The sequence below is a fragment of the Suncus etruscus genome, chromosome 7 (genome assembly GCF_024139225.1).
Source record: "Suncus etruscus isolate mSunEtr1 chromosome 7, mSunEtr1.pri.cur, whole genome shotgun sequence".
NCBI classification, from domain to species: Eukaryota; Metazoa; Chordata; class Mammalia; order Eulipotyphla; family Soricidae; genus Suncus; species Suncus etruscus.
Genome location: NC_064854.1, coordinates 90486370 through 90511264, shown reverse-complemented (window position 1 = coordinate 90511264; position 24895 = coordinate 90486370). Strand labels below are relative to the sequence as shown.

General features: G+C 36.4%; 1 protein-coding gene and 1 non-coding gene across 2 annotated transcripts in view; both read right to left on the bottom strand.

Annotated features, from left to right (window-relative positions):
• The window catches only part of DNAH9 (dynein axonemal heavy chain 9), a 704007-nt gene that overhangs the window by 262241 nt on the left and 416871 nt on the right, over nt 1-24895 (bottom strand). The window contains exons 46-48 of the mRNA XM_049776731.1: nt 7096-7238; nt 6601-6762; nt 4863-5096 (exon numbers count right to left, since the gene is read on the bottom strand). Of these exons, the coding sequence (XP_049632688.1) occupies nt 4863-5096; nt 6601-6762; nt 7096-7238 (539 nt within the window). The remainder of the gene's footprint in view (nt 1-4862; nt 5097-6600; nt 6763-7095; nt 7239-24895) is intronic.
• On the bottom strand, nt 19493-19624 carry LOC126014808 (small nucleolar RNA SNORA51). The gene has a single exon (XR_007497799.1). It is a non-coding gene; the product is annotated as a small nucleolar RNA SNORA51 (small nucleolar RNA).

The window sequence follows — 24895 nt, the reverse complement described above, 5'->3', positions numbered from 1 at the left end:
AGTTCTCAGAAAGGCCCATGTCTAAGAGGGATCCAGCATAAATTTAAGTTTTAGTGCAGATTTTGACATTTTTAAAAAATTATTGAAACTGAAAAGCACTTTTTCTGTCAACATGAACTGTAGTACCATTGATGAAATGCTGACACTCCTGTCTTATGAGGAAGGTTTCTTGGAGCTCACTTTTCCTGTCTCCCCACAAGATGATGCTCCCAGTGTTAAAAGAAACTGATGCAGTGTGGCCTCTGCTCAGTGGTTGCCAAAGTTCACCATCTTTGGGGAGTGCAGGGTGTTCTGGGATGGAGGATGTGGAGATACTTTTTGTAATTATATTAGGTTTTTATAGCATTGGAGCCAAAGGCCAACCAATACATCAGGACCTAGGCGACTTTCAGGTCTGTCACCCTGAGGTAATCCTGCTCCAGTATGTAGACGATCTATTGCTGGCCACCTCCTCAAAGGAAAGGTGTGAGTCTGATACCTGCTTTCTGTTAATTGAGCTTGGACATCTCGGGGTACCAAGCTTCCGTTAAAAAGGCCCAGCTATGTAGTCAGGAGGTCACTTTCTTAGGATATACCATAAAAGGGGGAAAAGGTGGCTAACCCAGATGCCCCCTCCTGTGACCTGGAAGCAACTTTGAGAATTCCTAGGAACTGCTGGTTGTTTGTAAAGCTGAAATCCTGCAACTCCTGTCTGTGGTTCTCATGCCCACTGAGTTGGTTATAATCCATTGCCCAAGGCATCAAAAGGAGTCAGACCATATCGCTGTGGGGAACAGATGGGCTGATGAGAAAGCCAGGGCAGCAGCCCTCAGCGAGGACCAAGAGGTTCAGACTCTGATCACAGAGGATTGGCAGACAAATCTCTCCTTTAAAAGTGAGGAGTCTGAGCCTGAAGAGACAAAAGACCAACTTGCAATGACATACCTCCAATAGGTGCATACTTTATATCTCACCTAGGTGTTCGAGTCATTCTGGAGCTACTTAGGGAACAACCATTTGCCCCCACTCTGCCTGGAAGGATCCGAGAAATGACCGAGCAGATTGTAAAAGCTTGTAAAGCCTGTCAGGTGGTGAATGCACATCCCACTAAAACACCAAAAGGACATCAACTTTGAGGGGATAGATCAGGGTAATTTTGGGAAATAGATTTTACTGAGGTAAAACCTGTCAAATATGGACTAAAATATCCCCTAGTTTTTGTAGACACTTTCTCAGGGTGGTAAGAAACTGACCCTACCAAAAGAGAAACTGCAGTAGTAGTTGCCAAAAAGATTTTGGAGGACATTTTCCCCCAATTCGGACTGCCCCAGGTAATAAAATCCAATAATGTACCTGCATTCGTGGCCCAGGTGAGTCAAGGACTGGCTAGAATTATGGGAATAAATTGGAAACTTTATTGCATTTACTGACCCCAGAGCTCAGGCCAGGTAGAAAGGATGAATAGAACAATCAAAGAGAACCAAATTGTCCTTGGAGACTGACATGAAGGATTGGAAAATACTCCTGCCTTATGCCCTATTCCGGGCCAGGAATACTCCCTCCCCTTCGCGGTTGAACCTTACCCCTTTTGAGATACTATATGGTTCTCCACCACCTATTCAAAAGCTTTTTACCTATGTCAGAGTTAAATCTTGCACCTTCCACCCCCTTGATTTCTAGGTTAAAAGCCTTGGAGGGAGTGCAGCAGCTTATCTGGATGTCTCTAGCAGCTGTTTATTATCCAGGGGAAACACAGGTTCCACATCCCTTCCAGATTGGAGATTCAGTGTTTGTGCACAGACATCAGACCCACAGCCTGGATCCACATTGGAAGGGCCCATACCTGATGCTCCTGACACCAACGACCTCTTAGAGGATTAACATAATTAAAATGGCAATACTCACCAAAGCTTTTTAAAGATTTAATGTGATTCCTTTAAAAATGCACATGACATCATTCAAAGAAGTAGATCAAACACTCTTGAAACTCATTTGGAACAAAAAACACCCATGAATAGCTAAAGCAACCCTTAGGAAAATGAATATAGGAGGCATCACATTCCCCACTTTAAATTGTACTACAAAGCAAGAGTCATTAAAACAGATGGACCCTCATATCAGTGGAATAGACTCTACTAGTATTCTGAGAATGTTCTCCAGACCTACAATCAATTAATCTTTGATGAAGGGGCGAGAAATACAAAATGGCGCAAGGAAAGTCTCTTCAACATGTGGTGCTGGTTGCACCACATGCAAAAAAGACAACTCAGACCTCCATATAGCACCCTACAAAATGGTCAAATCCAAATGAATTAAAGACATTTATACCAGATCCATAACCATAAGCTGTATAGGAAAACATGTAGGTAAAACACTCCATAAAATTGATACTAAAGTCATCTTCAATAAGGAAAAAGCAGTGTCCAAACACGCTGACAAGCAGAGATAAACACATGGGACTATATTAAGCTGAGAAGCTTCTGCACCTCAAAGAAAATAGTGATGAGGATACAAAGGCCACCCACAAAATGGGTAAACTCTTCACCCAATACCCTTCAGATAATGGATTACTATCTAAGATATACAAGATGCTGATAGAACTTAACAGGAAAAAACCATCTAACCCCACCGAAAAATGGGGAGAAGAGGAGCCAGAGAGATAGCAAAGTGGTAGGGTGTTTTCTTTATATGCAGCCAATCCAGGACATACGGTGGTTCAAATCCCGGCATCCCATATGGTTCCCTGTGCCTGCCAGGAGTGAATTCTGCATGAAAATCCAGGAGTAACCCCTGAGCACAGCTTGGTGTGACCCAAAAACCAAAAAAATGGGGAGAAGAAATGAACAGACACTTCCTCAGAGAAGAAATACATATAGCCAAAATATGCATAAAAATGCTCTATATCACTGATAATCAGGAGATGCATATCAAAAGAATAATTAGGTACCATCTCACATCACAAAGACTGTCATACATCACAAAGAATAACAACTATCAGTTCTGGTGGGGATGTGGGGAGAAAAGATCACTAATTCACTGTTGGAGGAAATGCTGTCTTGTTCAGCCTTTATGGAAAACAATATGAAGATTCTTCAAAAAACTGAAAATAGAACTCTCATATGATCCAGCTAGGAACACAAAATCACAACACAAAAATGCCTTCTGCACAATGATATTCATTGCAGTACTATTTAAAATAGAATCTGGAAACAATCCAGAAGCACAAGAACAGATGAGTGGCTAAGTAGCTCATGGTATATATACACAATGAAATACTATGCAGCCATCAAAAATAAATGAAGTCATGAAAATTTTCTATATATGGATGGACATGGAATCTATGATGATGAGTGAAATAAGTCATAGGAAGTGTGATAGACATGGAATATGTCGCTCATCTGTGGTTTTTAAGAAAAATAAAAAACTGTTGTAAAAATATACAGAGATAATAGAGATGAGGACTGGAAGGTCCAGCCCACAGTATGAAGTTTACCATAAAGAATGGTGAGTTCAGCTAGAGAAATAACTACATTGACAACTTCCATGACAATGCTAGTGAGTGAGAGAAATAGAATGCCTGTCTTGAATACAAGGGGTTAGGGAGGAGGGAGATTGTGGGCATTGGTGGTATGAATGTTGCACTGGATAAAAGGGATGTTCTTTATATATATAAACTAAAACCCAACTACAAAAAATTCTTGTGATCATGCTTAAATAAATATATAAAAATTAAAAAAGAAAATTTAAATGGCAAGAGGCTACTGTATTGAAGAAATGATACATTTGAGCAGATATGTTTTTTAACTTTTGAGTAGGTAAAAGGAATATAATCTGAATTAACTTTTAGGCTAATATCTCTGATTTCTAAGCAAATAATAATTAATAATAATATTAATTAGTTGACAGGAGAACATAGAAGCTAAAAGATCATTGGTTGTTATCCAGGTAAAGGTTATAAATAAATGATTGCCTTAAAGTAATTAAAACATATGCTAAGGTTCTGGAAATATTTAAATTTAAATTTAGCTGTAATTTCTGAATTTATTTCCAGTGTATGAGAGAAAGCAAAGAGGATTGAATAATTACCCCAAAGATTTTGACATGATAACGAGTTTCCATGTTACTGATATTTGCAATAGGAGAGATATAGAACTTATTGAAATAATTTAAATCAGTATCTCAATATAGATTTTGAAAGTGGAAGTATTGAGAAAGAGAGTACATTTTTTAAATTAATATCTTTTTAAACACCTTGATTACAAACATCATTGTGGTTGGGTTTCAGTCATGTAAAGAACACTCCCCTTCACCAGTGTAACATTCCCATCACCAAAGTCCCAAATCTCCCTTGTCCCCACCCCAAAATCAAACCTGTGCCAGTTGCATGCAAGGCAAATGCTGTACCTTCTGTGCTATTGCTCTGGCCACTGGTGTTAGAAAATTTAAAGCCTAAAACAATTGTACGATGAGCAACCCATGGTGTTATAATAAAATATAAATTAAATATTGTTATGGCTAAAAGAAAGAAAACAATACAGTAATCCTGCAGCCATTGCATAGAGCCATTCATCTCTTTATTTGGAATGTGGAAGAGAAATGTACTGGAGACTGAAAAAGAGAAGAGAAAGGCCGATAAAGCATAGAAAGCAGAGGTAAAGATGAAATGCGGGAAGCAGAAGAGATTCTAGGTGTTCCAGGTTCCTTGATGGAAAGATCAGATTTGAAACTGAGAGAAGCTCTTTATCAGTCTTACATTATATATGACTTCTGGAAAATTATACATTTATAGTTCTAGACCTTGATTGCAATCCCTCCTGTTCTCAGGAAGGGGCTGCTTCCACTTAATCTAGATCTATGGACAGGACAAAAGGGATGTTACTTGCCTGAGCAGAAGTGCTATGGAGTTTCAGCAGCCCTTGCTCAAGACGTTCCATTTTAAACTTGAGGTCTTTTTCATTTTTCTGCAGCAAGCTCTGGTATAGCCTGATGAATTCCAGGAATGACTTGGGAGTGGTGTAATTGTAGCGCTGTTCATTTCTCAGATATGACAGGGATATTTGATTGACACTTGTGTGGACAAAAGCCATGAACTGGCTAATTGACTGTTTAAATGTGGGCTAAAATCAAAGAGCAAGAAATAAAAAGATCATCTCGCTATTAAGATTAGGATTGTAGGCACACTTTTTCCTTCTCTCTTTCAGTATCCAGTACATTTCTCTTTCACATTCCAAAAAAAGAATAAATTTTTCCCATTGTATAGAAAGTTTTGTCCTTCCTTTTCTCTCTCTCTCTTTCTTTCTCTCTCTCTCTCTCTTTCTTTCTTTCTTTCTTTCTTTCTTTCTTTCTTTCTTTCTTTCTTTCTTTCTTTCTTTCTTTCTTTCTTTCTTTCTTTCTTTCTTTCTTTCTTTCTTTCTTTCTTTCTTTCTTTCTTTCTTTCTTTCCTTCCTTCCTTCCTTCCTTCCTTCCTTCCTCCCTCCCTCCCTCCCTCCCTCCCTCCCTCCCTCCACTCCCTCCCTACCTCCCTCCACTCCCTCCCTCCCTCCTTCCTTCACTTCTTTCTTTCTTTCTTTCTTTCTCTTCTTTCTTTCTTTCTTTCACTTTCTTTCTTTCTCTTCTTTCTATCTTTCTTTACTTTCTTTCTTTCCTTTCTTTCTTTACTTTTCTCTTTATTTCTTCTTCTCTTTTTCTTTTTCTTTCTTTTTCTCTTTCTTTCTTTCTTTCTTTCTTTCTTTCTTTCTTTCTTTCTTTCTTTCTTTCTTTCTTTTTTCTTTCTTTCTTTTTTCTTTCTTTCTTTCTTTCTTTCTTTCTCCTTCTTTCTTTCTTTCTTTGTCTGTTTCTTTCTTTCTTTTTCTTCTTTCTTTCTTTCCTTTCTTTCTTTCTTCTTTTCTTTCTTTCTTTTTTCTTTCTTTCTTTCTTTCTTTCTTTCTCCTTCTTTCTTTCTTTCTTTTTCTTTTTCCTTCTTTTCTTTCTTCTTCTTCTTTCTTTCTTTCTTTCTTTCTTCTCTTCTTTCTTCTTTCTCTTCTTTCTTTCTCTTTCTTTCTTTCTTTCTTTCTTTCTTTCTCTCTCTCTCTTTCTTTCTTTCCTTTCTTTCTTTCTTCTCTCTTTCTCTTTCTTTCTTTCTTTCTTCCTTCCTTCCTTCCTTCCTTCCTTCCTTCCTTCCTTCCTTCCTTCCTCCCTCCCTCCTTCCCTCTCTCCCTCCCTCTCTCCCTCTTTCTCTCTCTCTCTTTCTCTCTCTTTTCTTTCTTTCTTTCTTTCTTTCTTTCTTTCTTTCTTTCTTTCTTTCTTTCTTTCTTTCTTTCTTTCTTTCTTTCTTTATTTCTTTCTTTCTTTCTTTCTTTCTTTCTTTATTTCTTTCTTTCTTTCTTTCTTTCTTTCTTTCTTCTTTCATCATACTTATTTCTCACTTTACATTTAGGGATAACCCTTGGCAGTCTCAGCAGACTATATTGGTAACCAGGAACAAACACAGATTGGCAGTATGCAAGGCAATGCCCTATTCACTCTACTATCTCTCTAGTCAGTTTTCTCTCTTTCTAAGTCAGATTTTTAACCCAGATATTTTGGACATGGAGTTCTTTGTGCCTTCTGTGGAAAGGACCTTGAGAATTTTTATTCCCTTACCTCAATATTTTCTGACTTTTGCAAAAAGCAGAGGCTGACTGTCTCCAGTGCCTGCTGAGGCCATGCATGAAACCAATCAATGGCTGTGCAGTTTACAATGGCTGGGAACTTTCTGCTTCGAATCCTTAATGTACTTCCAACGGGGGAGAAACAAAGAGTCACCTGAGAAGTCAAAAAGGGTATGAAGAAGTATCAGAGACATACTCATAGAATACTTTTAGCCTTGAGTTCTTTGTCTCCTAGTAAATTGAGATGCACATCAAACAGGCATAAAAATAATTTACTTATGACAGATATCCTTTCTAGCTAAGAAATTAAGAATTCTGGGACTTCAAGAGGCAAGAGAGATACTGCTGGTTAACTGAGGAGGGCATTCTTGCAAAAGTGCTCTGACTATACACTTACTACCCACTCCCAATTCAATAAGGTCTTCTGTGTTCAAAGTATATAAATCATTTCTGTCCTCCCTATATTGGGCAGTAATTCCTTTTATACCTTCAGTTGTTTTCGGACACGATCTATAAAAAATTTCCAGCAGTGCTCTCTGTTATCAACTAGACCTTGACTTTTGACTTCATTACTTAAATTGCTTATGATGTTTTCAACTTCATCATCAGAGTAGAGATCTGGGATTTCTCCTAGGGGGAAAAACACAGAAGAGATGAACATGTTTGGAATCTTCTATTTTGTGCAGTAAAATTGGACATAAATGATTATTTTGTTTGAGGAAATAGGTACTTTAATTTTAGGCCACACTCCAACACTCTTGCTAGTGAAATTGAACGACCTTCTAAAATAACAAACCCAGGGTAGAAGAAAACCACATTAAAGAATGGAATAGTTATATGATCTTCTTGTGTCATGAGTTAGCAGTAAAACAAAAGTGTTTAAAACAAGAGCATTTTGGGATGGAGTGGTGGCGTGGAGCAGCTGCGGTTTGATCCCCTGGCGTCCCATATGGTCCCCGAAGCCAGGAGCGATTTCTGAGTGCATAGCCAGGAGTAAACCCTGAGTGTCACTGGGTGGGCCCCCACAAATAAATAAATGAAACAAGAGCATTTTAAGAATCTTTTATTAAAACTGTGTAAAACATTTACCTACTAATTTAAATGCAAATTTTGCTCTGAAATAGTTTAATATCTAGGAGGAGAAATAAAAACAAAGTTAAAATAGGTATTAGCTCATGGATAAAAATCTGTGAGAAACAGATATATTTAAGAGTTTTCACTTTATATTATTAGTAGAGTTAGTAGATAACAGAGATAATTCCTTAGAATTTAAAAATATATAAGAATTAAGATACCTTTAGTCAATAGAAAAATAAATTATTTGTTAATAAATTATTTGTTAGATAAATGGAATCTAAAATGGTTAAATTATTCAGTATATTACAAAAATATAAATGAATCAATAATTTAGCATTTAAAGGCATTTGGAAACATTACAATTATAGAGAAGTCAAGGTAAACATTTTTGTAATGTGTAGGTGGTAAAGAATGATAACTTTGATTCAAAATTTAAATATTTATAAATTTTATACATATAAATTGATGCATCTAATATATAAAAGATTAAAATTACGTGGTGAAAACACTAAGGCAAAATACAAGCAAATTCAATGAACTAATTAAGAAAATAAGTCTGTAAAGCCAGAGAGATGAAGGTATTTACCTTGCATATAGTTAACCCTACTTCAATACCTAGTGTGGCACTTGCACTCATGACCTCAGTCCAGTACTGCCAAGAGCAATCCATAAGTACCACCAGGTCTGGCCTTCGAAACAAAATAAAATATCCAAAAAAAAAAAAATGTTTTCTGAGGGAGCCCTGTCCTGTGCTTCTCTGTTTTTTCTGAATCCCTGAAGCTCTCGTCAGAGCTCTGGGAAGTGAACTCCCAAAAAACTGCATTCTGAAGCTATCCAGCAAGCGATTGAGTGAGTAAGAAATGGCTGACTTTACAAGCCCAGAAAGTTGAAGCCACTGAACTCTGCTGGAACTCAGATGCCAGCACCCCTATCTGCTTGTCTTCTGTGCTGTGCTCCATTTTCGGCCTGATTTCATCCTGTGTGTGGCTCATCTGAGGATGGCTCGCCTTCCCTGGAACCTTCCCTGGAGGTGATTTTACAAGCCCAGAAAGGGTGGAGCCAGAGGAGCATGGCGGTTCCACTTTGCTTCCCACATCATTTAGCCAATGAATACAACCACAACATGTAGAAAAACCCACAATACAAATGTGACAATGGGGAAACAATGCAGGCCAGTGCCAGACATAGAGAATGATGATGGCAACTCTGATGACTTGAACATGACCAACCAACTAGTCAGTCTCTCAGATAAGGAGTTTAGATTCGCAATATGGAAGATGTTCAAAGAACTCAAAGAAAGTATAGAAGAGAACACTAATAAGAATCAAGAGAATATCAAAATAGAAATCAGAAAACTCCAAATTAAAATTTCAGGTCAAATAACAGGTCTAAAAAACTCAGTAGATGAATTGAAGAAAAACATGGTTGAGCTTTCCCACAGGTTAACAGCAGCTGAGGATAGAATTAGTACACTGGAAGATGAGATGAATAACAATTCCATACAGCAGAAGAAATTGGAAAAAAAAGCCTTAAAGCAAATGAACAAACAATGGAAAAATTACTCAAAGAATGGAAACAGATGGAAATAGAAGTCTATGATAAGCTCAACAAAAACAACTTAAGAATCATTAGAGTTCCAGAGACCCAGGAAGAAAATATGCAGGAAGAATCAACAGTCAAGAACATCATTAAAGAGAAACTACCAGAGCTAATGAATACATGGAATCAAATCCTCATTCCCAAAGAGTACCAACTAAAAGAGACCCCAGAAAAAACACCCCAAGACACATCCTAGTCAGTGAAAATTCCCACAGATAGAAACAGAATTCTGAAAGCAGCAAGATCAAAAAGAGAAATTATATTCAAGGGAACATCCTTGAGATTTACTGCAGACCTGTCACCAGAAACACTTAAGGCCAGAAGGCAGTGGTGGGACATAGTGACAAACTTCAATGAAATAAATGCTTCGCCTAGAATACTGCACATAGCAAAACTCACTTTCAGGTTTGAAGGAACAATACACAGTTTCACAGACAAACAACAGCTCAGAAACTTTACAGACTCAAAACCATTCTTAAAAACAATGAACGGCCTACTTTAAGACAAGACTGACCAACAGACACACCAAACTTCTATATAAAGATGGCACTAAGTCCCAGGACAATTCTTTCTCTCAATGTCAATGGACTAAATGCACTAGATAAGAGACACAGAGTGGCTAAATGGATCAAAAACTCAATTCAACCTTCTGCTGCCTACAAGAAACGCATCTGAATAGTCAGAACAAACATAGACTCAAAATAAAAGGCTGGAAGAAAATCATCGAAGCAAAGATCACCCACAAAAAAGCTGGAGTGGCCACACTAATATCAGATGATGCAAACTTTATACTTAGGAAAATTGTAAGGGACAAAGATGGACATATTGTATTAATCAAAGGATACATACATCAGGAAGAAATCACTCTCCTAAATATATATGCACCGAATGAGAGGCCAGCAAAATATTTAATAAAATTGTTGACAAATCTGAAAAATGATATCAATAACAACACAATAATTGTGGGAGACCTCAACACAGCATTGTCAACATTTGACAGGTCAACCAGACTGAAACCCAACAAGAATATACTAGACCTGAAAAGAGAAATGGAAGAAGGAGGCCTAGTAGATATATACAGGACACTCCACCCCCAGAAGCCCAGATACACTTTCTTCTCTAATGTACATGGGACATTCTCCAGAATAGACTACATGCTAGCACACAAAACATACCTCCATAATATCAAGAGGATAGAAATTTTGCAGGCTACCTTCACTGACCACAAGGCCCTGAAATTATATGTGAACTACAAAGGGACACAGAAGAAAAACTTTAATACCTGGAAGTTAAACAGCCTAAGACTGAATAACCAGTGGGTCCGAGATAAAATCAAAGAGTAAATCAAAACCTTCCTAGAAACAAAAGACAATGGAGACACATACTATCAGAACTTCTGGGACACAGCAAAAGTGGTATACTGAGAGGAAAATATATAGCTTTGCAAGCACACACCAGGAAAGAAGAAGAGGCATACCTGAATAGCTTAATGACGCAGCTCATAGAATTAGAAAGTACTCAACAAAAGGACCCAAAAATAGGGAGACAGAAGGAAATAACAAAGCTGAGAGCAGAAATCAATGAAGTGGAAACCCAAAAAAACAATCTAAAAGATCAATAAAAGCAGAAGTTGGTTCTTTGAAAAATAAACAAAATTGATAGACCACTGGCAAAACTAACAAAGAAAGAGAGAGAGAAACTTGATAACTCGCATTAGGAATGAAAAAGGAGAGATTACTACTGATATAATAGAGATCCAAAGGGTAATCAGAAACTACTTTGAGAAACTCTATGCCACTAAAGATGAAAACCTGGAAGAAATTGATAAAATTTTGGACTCATAATATTCTATGGTTGAATGAAGAGGATATAGCATATCTAAACACACCCCTCACTATTGAGGAAATTAAGACAGTAGTCAAATGTCTGCCCCAAATACAAAAATCCAGGCCCAGATGGATTTACTAATGAATTCTTTCAAACCTTTCAAGAGGAACTTCTACCAATCCTGGCAAGACTCTTTCATGAAATCAAAAAAATAGGAACAATTCCAAATAGCTTTTATGAAGCCAACATCACCTTGATAACTCAACCAGACAGAGATACTACCAGAAAAGAAAATTACAGACCAATTTTGTTGATGAATACAGATGCAAAGATTCTCAACAAAATCCTGGCAAATAGGATTCAATGCCTCATTAAGAAGATCATCCACTACGGTCAAGTAGGTTTCATCCCAGGAATGCAAGGATGGTTTAATATCCGTAAATCTATCAACATAATACACAACATCAACAACAAGAAAAATAAAAATCACATGATCATATCAATAGACACAGAGAAAGCATTTGATAAGGTCCAACACCCATTCTTGATCAAAACTCTCAGCAAGATGGGAATGGAAAAAACCTTTATCAATATAGTTAAGGCCATCTACCACAAACCAATGGCAAATATTATCCTCAATGGAGAAAAACTGAAAGCCTTTTCTCTAAATTCTGGCACAAGACAAGGCTGTCCTCTCTCACCACTCCTATTCAACATAGCACTGGAAGTACTTGCTACAGCGATTAGGCAAAAAAAAATATTCCAAGAGAATCCAGATAGGAAAGGAAGAAGTCAAGCTCTCGCTTTTTGCCGATGACATGATATTCTACTTAGAAAACTCTAAAGTCTCTACGAAAAAGCTTCTAGAAACAATAGACTCAGAGGAAGGTGGCATGCTACAAAATTTACACACATAAATCATTGGCCTTTCTATACAGCAATAGTAATAAGGAAGAAATGGACATTAAGAAAACAACCCCATTCACAATAGTGCCACACAACTCAAATATCTTGGAATCAACTTGACTAAAAATTTGAAGGACCTATACAAAGAAAACTATAAAAATCTCCTCCTAAAAATAAGAGGACATGCGGAAATGAAAGCAGAGACCTTGCTCATAGTTTGGCAAGATTAACATCATTAAAATGGCAATACTCCCCAAAGCATTGTACAGATTTAATGTGATCCCTATAAAGATACCCATGACATTGTTCAAGGAAGTGGATCAGGCACTTTTGAAATTCATTCGGAACAGTAAACACCCTAGAATAGCTAAAGCAGTCATTGGGAAAAAGAATATGGGAGGAATTACTTTCCCCAACTTTAAACTGTACTACAAAGCAATAGTTATCAAAACAGCATGGTATTGGAATAAGCACAGGCCCTCAGATCAGTGGAATAGGCTTGAATACTCAGAGAACGTTACCCAGACATACAATCACCTAATTTTTGATAGAGGAGCAAGAAAACCTAAATGGAGCAAAGAAAGCCTCTTCAACAAGTGGTGTTGCACAACTGGATAGCCACTTGCAAAATTGAATTTAGACCCCCAGCTAACATCATGTACGCAGGTTAAATCCAATGGATGAAAGACCTCGATATCAGACCCAAAACCATAAGATATATAGAACAACACATAGGAAACACACTCCAGGACATTGAGACTAAAGGCATCTTCAAGGAGGAAACTGTACTCTCCAAGCAAGTGAAAGCAGAGATTAACAGATGGGAATATATTAAACTGAGAAGCTTCTGCACCTCAAAAGAAATAGTGCCCAGGATACAAGAGCCCTCCACTGAGTGGGAGAAACTATTTACCCAATACCCATCAGACAAGGGGCTAATCTCTAAAATATACAAGGCACTGACAGAACTTTACAAGAAAAAAACATCTAATCCCATCAAAAAATGGGAGAAGGAATGGACAGACACTTTGACAAAGAAGAAATACAAATGGCCAAAAGACACATAAAAAATACTCCACATCACTAATCATCAGGGAGATGCAAATCAAAACAACTATGGGTACCACCTCACACCACAGAGATTGGCACACATCACAAAGAATGAGAACTAGCAGTGTTGGCAGGGATGTGGAGAGAAAGGAACTCTTATCCACTGCTGGTGGGAATGCCTTCTAGTTTAACCTTTATGGAAAGCAATATGGAGATTCCTCCAAAAACTGGAAATTGAGCTCCCATACGACCCAGCTATACCACTCCTAGGAATATACCCTAGGAACACAAAAATACAATACAAAAATTCCTTCCTTACACCTATATTTATTGCAGCACTATTTACCATAGCAAGACTCTGGAAACAGCCAAGATACCCTTCAACAGATGAATGGTTAAAGAAACTGTGGTACATATACACAATGGAATACTATGCAGCTGTCAGGAGAGATGAAGTCATGAAATTTTCCTATACATGGATGAACATGGAATCTATTATTCTGAGTGAAGTAAGTCAGAGGGAGAGAAAAAGATGCAGAATGGTCTCACTCATCTATGGGTTTTAAGAAAAATGAAAGACATTCTTGCAATAATAACTTTCAGACACAAAAGAGAAAAGAGCTGGAAATTACAGCTCACCTCAGGAAGCTCACCACAAACAGGGATGAATTTAGTTAGAGAAATAACTATGTTTTGAACTATCCTAATAATGAGAAAGTACGAGGGAAATAGAAAGCCTGTTTAGAGTACAGCCGGGGGTTGGGTGGGAAGGAGGGAGATTTGGAACATTAGTGATGGGAATGTTGCACTGGTGATGGGTGGTGTTCTTCACATGAATGAAACCCAAACACAATCATGTATGTAATAAAGTTGTTTAAATAAAAAAAGTGAAAAAATATTTTCCAAAACATTGTAAGTTACATACAAGGAAGCATATGTAAAAATGATTTCTACCTTAAGCATATATAAAATTATTTCAAAATCAAGTGAAGACAGATGTAAGATTTAAGATAATAAATAATGTAGAAGAAACAGAAAAAATATTTCATGATATATGCTACCATGATACCTTTGGGGTCATGAATCTATTAGCAGGGGAAACAAAAGCAAAAATAAATAACCAGAGTTATATCAAAATAATAGCTATTGCACACTAAAATAAACTATCAAAAGAATGAAAAGATATTTTATTGAGTAGAAAAAAATAAACTCACAATAAAATTATTTTAGCAGAAAAAACTTGTCAGAAGAGCTGAGTAGACAATTTTCCAAAGAAGACTTGCAAATAGCTAACAAATACATGAAATATGTTCAATGTTAATAATCATCAGAAAATATAATAAAAAACATGCTACCACACAAAAAAAACTATTCAGTAGCTACTTATTTTATTTAAGTTTTTTTATTTAGAACACTGTAATTTACAAAGTTATTTATAATTATGTTTTAGACATACAAATTTTCAAGACAAATCCCAATACCATTGTCAACCTTCGTCCACCAATTTTCCCAAAGTGCATCTCTGCCAAAAGCTCCTTGTCATTATAATAGAAACATTTTTAAGTTTGTTAAAAACTTCAACTTTAAAAACTTAAACTTAAAAAAACCTTAACTTGTTCTTAAAGTTTGGGTCTCATAACTTTATTGTTGTTGAAACTATGGCCTGGATATTTAGTTCTGTCCTTTTTAAGAACACCAATGTACCTGACACTCCTTGTCCTCTGTCCTTGTCATTTAATAAATGTCGTTCTCCTCTTCCAATAAATTTTGGTCCTTCTTCTCACTATATTATTGGGCATAATATATTTTTAAAATCCTCCACTTAAACAATTTTATGTATTCATAAAGTTATTCTCTAAATACATATAGTCTCACATTACCATATACTCTCCAAATACCTTATATTAGTATATTCTCCTCATTTATCCTTCTCCTTTGATTTATCCTTTGCATTGTTTAACATAATACCTTCCAGTTCCATCCACATTGCAGTAACTTACATGATTGCACAATTCCTTACAGCTATGTAGTATGCATTTATATATGTACCACATCTTTATGTTCCATATCTTTATTGTAAGAAATCTAGGTTGATTATGACTCTTAGCTATTGTACTGAAAGCTGCAGTGAATAGCAGTGTGTATACATCCTTTTTGATGAGAATTTTCTGTTCTCAGAATAGATATTCCAGAGTGGGATTGCTGTATCATATGACAGTTTATGAGTTTACTGGAAACATTCCATGTTGTTTTTCATAGGGGTTGGATCATTATCATCAACAGTTGATGAAAGTTGATGAAAACTTGATTAAAGTTCCTTTTGCATCACATCCACACCAACACAAAATATCCCCAGTATTTTTGTATGTTCCATCATTACATGTGTCAGATTATACGTCATTAAAGTCTTGATTTGGATTTCCCTGATAATAATTGATAATGAGAATTTTTTCATGTGCTTGTCCATCTATTGTTTTTCCTTAAATAGGTATCTCTCCATTTATTCTCTCCACTTTTAATGGTGTTTTAGACATTGCAGGTTGATCCTTTGAGTACTTGTATATTCTAGATATCAAACGTTTATCTGATGTGTTGAATGCGAATCTTTTCACACACTCTTTTAGTTTTATACAGTATTACTTTTGCCATAAAGTAATTTTTTTGTTTGACATAATCCCATTTATTCAGATTGATTCTATAACCCTTGCCATTGGCATCATGTCATTGAAGACTCGTTTGAAGTCTAGGTCTTGGAGTATTGTGCCTATGTTTTCTTCACTGTATTTCATGGATTTATGTTTGATGTCAAGGATTTTGATCCACTAGGGGTTCTGTTATAATTCTCCTCTTTTACTTCTGATCTGACTTATTTGAGCACTTTCTCTTTTTCCTTTGCATTTTTCCAATGGTTTGTCTATCTTGTTTAGTGTTAAAAAAAAAAAAACTTGCTCCTTATTGCATTGATTCTTTGGATTGTTTTCTTGGTTTCGAGATCATTGACGTTTGCTCTGCTCTTTATTATTTCTTTTCTTTAATTTGTACTTTGGGTCCATTGTTATTTTTATAAATATTTAAAGTGTGCCTTTTACGCTTTTCATTTTTTATGTAGGTTTGTATCATTATGAGTTTACCCCTAATTACTGCTTTTGCTGTGTCCAGTAGCTATTGGTAATTTGTTTCTCATTAACATCTGTCTCAAGAAATCTCTTTATTTCTTCTTTGATACAGCTCTTAATAAGCAGCATGTTTTACCAGTCTTCAGGAGTTAGAATTTCTCCACATCTTTTTATAATCAACATATATTCAAAATGTGTTGCTTTGTGTTTTTATAATATGCTTGGCATTCTTCTTGTTAGAAAATTTTGTAATTTAGACTTATGCCCTAGAATGTGATCTAGTCTAACCAATGTTCTATTTGCACCAGAGAAGAATGTGTTTTCATCTTTTTGATGACTGAAGGCCCTGAGTAAGTCCATTAGTCTCAGTTCTTCTAATTTAGGGCTCTTATGCCCTTACTGATATTTTTCCTTGTGATCTATCCAGCAGTAAAAATGGCATTTTGAACTCTCCCACTATTATCATTATTAAATCTATGTGTTTCTCCCAACATTTAGTGAGTACATGTTGCTAAGAGTTAGTATTTTAGTGTTTTGTTCTCCTGATCAGTAAGTATTAAGAAGTATCCATTCTTGTCATTAGTTAATTAAGTAATTAATTAAAAATGTAATTTTCTCTGATTAAGCTGTACCATATTTTTTGGTCCATTTTCTTGTATCATTGTCTTCCATCCTTTTATTCTGAACCTGTGTTTATCCTGAGATTTTGTTTTGTTTTGTTTTGTTTTGGTTTTTTTGGGGTCACACCCGATGGTGCTCAGGGGTTACTCCTGGCTGTCTGCTCAGAAATAGCTCCTGGCAGGCACGGGGGACCATATGGGACACCGGGATTCGAACCAACCACGTTTGGTCCTGGATTGGCTGCTTGCAAGGCAAACGCCGCTGTGCTATCTCTCCGGGCCCTATCCTGAGATTTTTAAACGTGGTTTCTGTAAGCAGCAAATGCATGAGTTTTGTTTCCTGATCAATCCTTTACTCTATGCCTTTGTTGAGAGAGTTTATTCCATTGACATTCATGGAAACTATTGACAGATATAGCTGTTTTGTCATTATATTGTGTAGGGTTGTTGTTATTATATTATTAATATATTTTATATAAGTAGTCTTTAAATTGTTCGTTAATTTTGGGTTTTGATTATGACTTCATGGTTTTTGGTTTTATTTTTCTTATTACTTAAGAAAATGATATATTGAATTGATTTTAAAAAACCACAACTAGCAACACTCAGGAATTACTCCTGGCTCTGTGCTTAGGAGTCACTTCTGGAAGACTCAGGAAAATATATATATGATACCGAAGAGCAAATCCTGGTCAGCTACATGTCCTAGCCAATGTACTATTTTTCTGTCCTCCTGAATCAGTTTGTTTATTGCAATTGCGAGTTCTTTTTTGTCTGTGAGTGATATTACTCCTTCCTTCTTATGTAAGTGAAAAGTTTCCCAGGTAGTAGACTCTAGATAAAAAAAATTTTAGTTCAGTAATTTGAAGATGTAATTCCATTCTTTCCATACTGTTTTGTAGGGGGGATCTGGTATAATTCTAATATTCTTTCCTTCATATTTAAGATTTTTTTCTCTTACTGCATTAAGAAGTCTACACCTCTCTGTTTTTTATCTTTATTTAAACACTTGATTAGAAATATATTTGTAGTTGTGTTTCAGTCATGTAAAGAACACCACCCTTCAACAGTGCAATATTTCCATCAACAATGTCCCAAATCTCCTCCTTCTCCAATAACACCTGCCCAGCTGTACTCAAGACAAGCTTTCTACTTCTCTCATTCATTCACATTGTTAGGGTAGTTCTCAAAGTAGTTATTTCTCTAACTGCACTCATCACTCTTTGTGGTGAACTTCATATCATGAGCTGAACCTAACAGCCCTCCTCTCTTTAGTCTCTGAGAATTATTGCAAAAATGTCTTTTATTTTTCTTCAAAGCATAGATGAGACTATCCAGTGTCTATCTCTCTCAATCTGACTTACTTCATTCAGCATAATAGATTCCATGTACATCCAAATATAGGAAAATTTCATGACTCCATATATCTTGACAGCTGCATAATATTCCATTGTGTACATGTACCAAAGTTTCTTTAGCCATTCATCTGTTGAAAGACATCTTGGTTGTTTTCAGGGTCTGGCTATTGTAAAAAGTGTTGCAATAAATACAGGTGTGAGGAGAGAAGTTTTGTATTGTATTTTTGAGTTTTTAGAGTATATCCCTAGGAGCGGTATAGCTGGATCGTATGGGAGTTCAACTTCCAGGTTTTGGAGAAATCTCCTTATTGCTTTTCATCAAGGTTGAACTAGATGGCATTCCCATCAGCAGTGAATAAGAGTAACTTTCTCTCCACATCCCCGCCAGCACTGATTGTTCTCATTCTTTCTGATGTGCCTCAATCTCTGTGGCATGAGATGGTACCTCATAGTTGTTTTGATTTGCATCTTCCTGATGATTAGTGATGTGGAGCATTTTTTCATGTGCCTTTTGACCACTTGTAGTTCTTCTTTGACAAAGTGTCTGTTCATTTCTTCTCCCCATTTTTTTGATGGGATTGTTTTGTTCTTATAAAATTCCATCAGTACCTTGTGTATTTTGGAGATTAGCCCCTTATCTGATGGGTATTGGGTGAATAGTTTCTCCCACTCAGTGGGTGGCTCTTGTAACCTGGGCACTATTTCCTTTGAGGCACAGAAGATTCTCAGCTTAATATATTACTATCTGTTTATCTCTGTTTCCACTTGTTTGGAGAATGTTGTTTCCTCCTTAAATACACCTTTAGTGTTAATGTCATGGAGTGTTTTACCTATGTGTTGTTCTATATACCATATAGTTTTAGGTCTGATATCAATCCACTTTAACCCACCTGTATTATACCTTCATACATGTTTCTAACTGGGGGTCTGAGTTCACTTTTTTTTGCAAGTGGCTAACCAGTTGTGCCAACACCACTTGTTAAAGAGGTTTTCCTTGCTCAATTTAGTATTTCTTACTCCTTTATTAAAAATTTGGTGCTTGTATGTCTGGGGAACATTCTCTGAGTACTCAAGCCTATTCCACTATCTAAGGGTCTTTCTTTATTACAATACCATCTGTTTTGATAAATATTTCTTTGTAATACAGCTTAAAATTGGGGAAAGTAATGCCTCCCATATTCCTTTTCCCAAGGATTGCTTTAGCTATTCAAGGATGTTTTTTGTTCCAAATGAATTTCAGAAGTGTTTGATCCACTTCTTTGAAGAATATCATAGTTATCATTAGAGGGATCACATTAAATATGTACAATGTTTTGGGGAGTATTGCCAGTTTTTGTCCCCCCGTTCACAATACAGACCAGGCAAAGGGCTGTATATGAGGTGTATATGGAGAGCATTTACTTACCTCCTCTTTCTATACAGTCAGTGTAAAGAATACAGCCCGTGGTAATCATTAGGAGGCCCTTTCTTTTCTTTTGATTTTATATATATACCCTTCACCAACATTCCCATCACCAATATACCAAGTGTCCTTTCTCCTCACCCCACACTGGCCTGTACTCTAGACAGATTTTCTACTTTCCTCATTCAGTCACATTTTTTTATGACAGTACTTAGTGTAATTATTTCTGTGACTGCACTATAAAATCCCTGTGATGATCTCATGTTGGGAGCTGGACCCTTCAGTTCTCCTCTATTTTTGTCTCTCAGAATCATTACACAAATTTTTTTCATTTATTTCAAAACCCATAGATGATTAAGACCATTCTGTGTTGATCTTTCTCTCTGACTTATATCACTCAGCATAATAGATTCCATATACATCCATGTATAGGAAATTTCATGACCTCATATCTTCTGACGGCTGCATAATATTCCATTGTATATATGTACCATAGCTTCTTTAGCCATTCATCTATTGAGGGGTGTCTAGGCTGTTTCCAGTATCTGGCTATTGTAACAAGTGCTGCAATAAATATAGGTGTGAGAAAGGGATTTTTGTATTGTATTTTTGTTCCTAGGATATATCCCTAGGAGTGGTATGGCTGAATCAAATGGGAGCTCAACTTCCAGCTTTTGGAGAAATCTCCATATTGCTTTCCACAAAGGTTGGACTAGACAGCATTCCCACCAGCAGTGAATAAGAGTTCCTTTCTCTCTGCATCCCCGCCAGCACTGATTGTTCTCATTCTTTCTGATGTGCGCCAATCTCTGTGGTGTGAGATGGTACCTCATAGTTGTTTTGATTTGCATCTCCCTGATGATTAGTGATGTGGAGCATTTTTTCATGTGCCTTTTGGCCATTTGTATTTCTTTTTTGTCAAAGTGTGTGTTCAGTTCTTCTCCTCATTTTCTGATGGGGTTAGATGATTTTTTTCTTGTAAAGTTGTGTCAGTGCCCTGTATATTTTGGATATTAACCCCTTATCTGATGGGTATTGGGTGAATAGTTTCTCCCACTCAATAGGTGGCTCTTGTATCCAGGGCACTATTTCCTTTGAGATGCAGAAGCTTCTCAGCTTAATATAGTCCTATTTATTTATCTCTGCTTTTACTTGTTTGGAGAGTACTGTTTCCTCTTTAAAGATACCTTTATTTTCAATGTCATGAAGCATTTTACCTACATGTTGTTCTATATACTTTAAGGTTTCCAGTCTGATATCTAGGTCTTTAATCTATTTATATTTTTCCTTTGTACATGATGTTAACTGGAGGTCTAAGTTCACTTTTAATATTGCCATTTTAATGATGTTAATCCTGTCAATCCATGAGCAAGGTTTGTGTTTCCATTTCCATGTGTCTTTATTTTTTGGAGCAGGGTTTTATAGTTTTCTTTGTATAGGTCCTTCATGTCTTTGGTCAAGTTGACTCCAGGATAATTGAGTTTGTGTGACATTAATATGAATGGGATAGTTTTCTTCATGTTCATTTCTTCTTGTCATTTTTGGTATATTAAAAGGCATTGATTTTTGTGTGTTAATTTTGTAGCTTGCCACATTGTTTATTGTTTGTAGAAGCATTTTGGTAGAGTCTTTAGTGTTTTCTAAGTAGAGTATCATGTCATCTGCAAACAGTGAGAGCTTGACTTCTTCCTTTCCTATCTGGATTCCCTTGATATCTTTTTCTTGTCCAATCGCTATAGCAAGGACTTCCAGTACTATGTTGAATAGGAGAGGTGAGAGAGGACAGCCTGGTTTTGTTCCAGACTTTAGAGGAAAGGCTTTCAGTTATTCTCCATTGAGGATCATATTTGCCATTGGCTTGAGGTAGATGGCCTTAACTATATTGAGAAAGATTCCTTTCATTCCAATCTTGCTGAGAGTTTTTATTTATTTTTTTTATCAAAAATGGGTCTTGTAGCTTATCAAATGCTTTCTCTGCATCTATTGATATGATCACGTTTTTATGTTTTTTGTTTTTGATGCTGTGTATTATATTGATAGGTTTATGGGTGTTAAACCATCCTTGTATTCCTGGGATGAAACCTACTTGGTCATGGTGAATGACCATCTAGACGAGTATTGAACCTATTTGCCAGAATTTTGTTGAGGATCTTTACATTTGTGTTCATTAGGGATATTGGTCTATAATTTTTTTTATTGTTAGCATCTCTACCTGGTTTTGTTATCAAGGTAATGTTGGCTTCATACACCAAAGAATTTAGGGGAGACTAAGTGAACATGCAAGGAGTCTGTAGTTATTCCCATGACAGTATACTTAAAGGGTGGAGGAACCCTGCATCTCTTATGCCAAGGGAATTCCCCCCTCTAATTTCCCCATTATTTACTGTGCCTATGCAGAAAAAAAGAAGCAGCACAAAATAATTTTTAATTTATTTAATTTATTTTAATTAGCTTTTTGTCTTTGGTTTTGTTATTGTTGTCGTTTTTATATTTTTGTGCTCCATGTTGTTTTTATTTCAGGACCGTGATTATTATGCTGTGCTTGTCATTATTGCTGTAGTGCTCGTTAGATTTTTTTTTTGATTTTTCTTTTTGTATTGCTGTGGTGTTTCTCTTCCTTTCTCCCTTTCTCTTCTCAAACTGATGTTGAGAGCCTCTAATGACTCTGCCCATTTTTGGCTTGCTTGATTTTTACCCCATTATATTGCTTTTCTTCTTCAAATGAATCACATAACTTGAACCATCTTGCTCCGCTTCTCAAATTGAGTGGGAAATAATGGAGGGTACCAAGACCAAGCAGTTGTATGATCATTAAGTAGTAACAAAAATGATCGGACTTTAACACCAAATCCAAAGCCAATGACAAAAGAATCAATACCCAATCTACAATAAGCTAGACACAGACTTATACTAGAAGCCCTGGGGATAAGGAAGTGGGATATAGGAAGCAAGCTGGGAACGGGGGTGGAAGGAGGACTTTGGTGATGGGAATCCCCTGATTCAATTTTAATATGTCCCTAAAATATTACTGTGAAAGATGTAATCCACTTTGGTCAAAATAAAAATTATTGTTAAAAATACAATTTGGAAGTGTATATGTTTTCTCAACTTTATGAAAGTGCCTGGCCATGACTGGTAGTAGTTCCTCTTGAAAGGTTTGAAAGAATTCGATAGTAAATCCATCTGGGCCTAGGCTTTTGTTTTTTGGCAGACATTTGATTACCATTCTAATTTTTTCAATAGTGACGGAGGTGTTTAAATATGCTACAATTCCTTATTTAACTGTGGCAGGTTATAAGAGTCCAAGAATTTATCCATTTCTTCCAGGTTCTCATGTTTGGTGGCATAGAGTTTCTCATAGTCTCTGATTCCCCTTTGAATCTCAGCAATATTTGTAGTTATCTCCCCATTTTCATTTCTAATACAGGTTATCAGCTTTCTCTTTTTCTTTTGAGTTTTTCCAATGTTCTATCAATTTTGTTTGTTTGTTTGTTTTTCTAAAAACCAACTTCTGCTTTCACTGATCTTTCAGAATGTTTTTTGGTTTCCACTTCATTGATTTCTGTTTTAAGCTTTGTTATTTCCTTCTGTCTCCCTATGTTTTGATTCCTTTTTCTTCCATTTCTCTTTTCAGGGCTAGTATATTTTTGTTCAGTTTTAGTCTGGTTGACCTATCAAGTGTTGACAAGGCCCTGTTGAGGTCTTCCACATTATTGTGTTATTATTGATATCCTCTTTCAAATTTGTCAATAATTCTATTAGATATGTTGCAGATCTCTCATTGGGTGTGTATATGTTTAGTAGTGTAATTTCCTCCGGTTGTACATATCCCTTGATTAGTGCAAAGTGTCGATCTTGTCCCTTACAACTTTTCTGAGTCTAATTTGGGTTGTCTGATGTTACTATGGCCACCCCAGCTGTTTTAAGTGTGTTGTTTGCTTGGATAATTTTTCTTCAGCCTTTGATTTTGAGTCTATATTTGTTCTGACCATTCAGGTGTGTTTCTTGTAGGTAGCAAAAAAGTGGATTCATCTTTTTGATCCATTTCACCACACTGTGTCTTTTACTTGGTGCATTTAGTTCATTGACATTGAGGGAGATGATTGTCATGTGATTTAATGTCATTTCTATTTATAAGTTTGATTGTGTCTGTTGGTGTCTTGTCATAAAGTAGACTTTTCAGGTTTTCCTTTAAGGCTGGTTTTACATCGGAAAAGTTTCTTAGTTGTTGCTTATCCATGAAGCTATGTATCCTTCCTTCAATCCTAAACGTGAGTCCATCTGGGTGCAGTATTCTAAGTGAAGCCTCCATTTCATTCAGCCTTGTCACAATACCCCACCACTCTCTTCTGGCCTTGAGATTTTCTTGTGACATATCTGCTGTAAATCTTAAGAGTGCTCCTTTGAATGTAATTTCCCTTTTTGATCTTGCTGCTTTCAGTATTCTATCTCTATTTGTGGGATTTGTCATTGTGACTAGGATGTGTCTTGGGGTGTTTTTATTTTTCGGTCCTTTTTAGCTGGTATTCTACTGGCATGCAGGATTTGATTGCATGCAGTCTTTAGCTCTGAGAATTTCTCTGTGATGATGTCTTTGACTGTTGATTCTTCTTGGGAATCCCCTTCCTGGGCCTCTGGGATTCCATTGATTCATATGTTCTTTCTGTTGAATTTTTCAAAGACTTCTATTTACAACTGTTCACATTCTTTGAGTACATTTTCAATTGAATTATAGTTTGCCTTAAGGTTCTTTTCCAACCTCTTCTGCTGCATGTAGTTGTTCTGTATTTCATCTTCCATTTCACTGCTTCTGTCCTTGCCACTATTATCCTGTTGGAGAGGCTTTTCATTGAGGTTTTCAGTTTAGCCACCATGTTTTTCAGATCTGTTATTTAAGTTTGAAGTTTTCCGATTTCTATCTTTGTGTTCTGTTCAGCTAGCAATGTGTTTCTTTGATTTACATGATGGTCCTCCATATGTCTATTTTAAACTTTTTTGGGTCATCAGAACAATCATCTTCATTCTCTGTCATGGTGTTTGACTGCAATGCTTCCCCATTGGCAGGCTTGTAGTGTGATTTTTTTCCTGCATGTATGGTTTGGTTCATTAGTTAGAAACTGCGCACAGCCACAAAGTGGAGTGGCCATGGTCTTCTGGAGCCTCTTGGAGACAATTTTTGCTGGGACCTTCTTGGCTCTCTCTGGAGAGTTTCAGGAGACAGAGGAGTAGAAAACACACAAAGGTGACAGGTCCCCTCCATCTCTCCTAGTTGGTAATCTAACTTCAGGGGCAAAACTTTACCACCTGCCTTCAAGACAAAGGATCTGCCTTT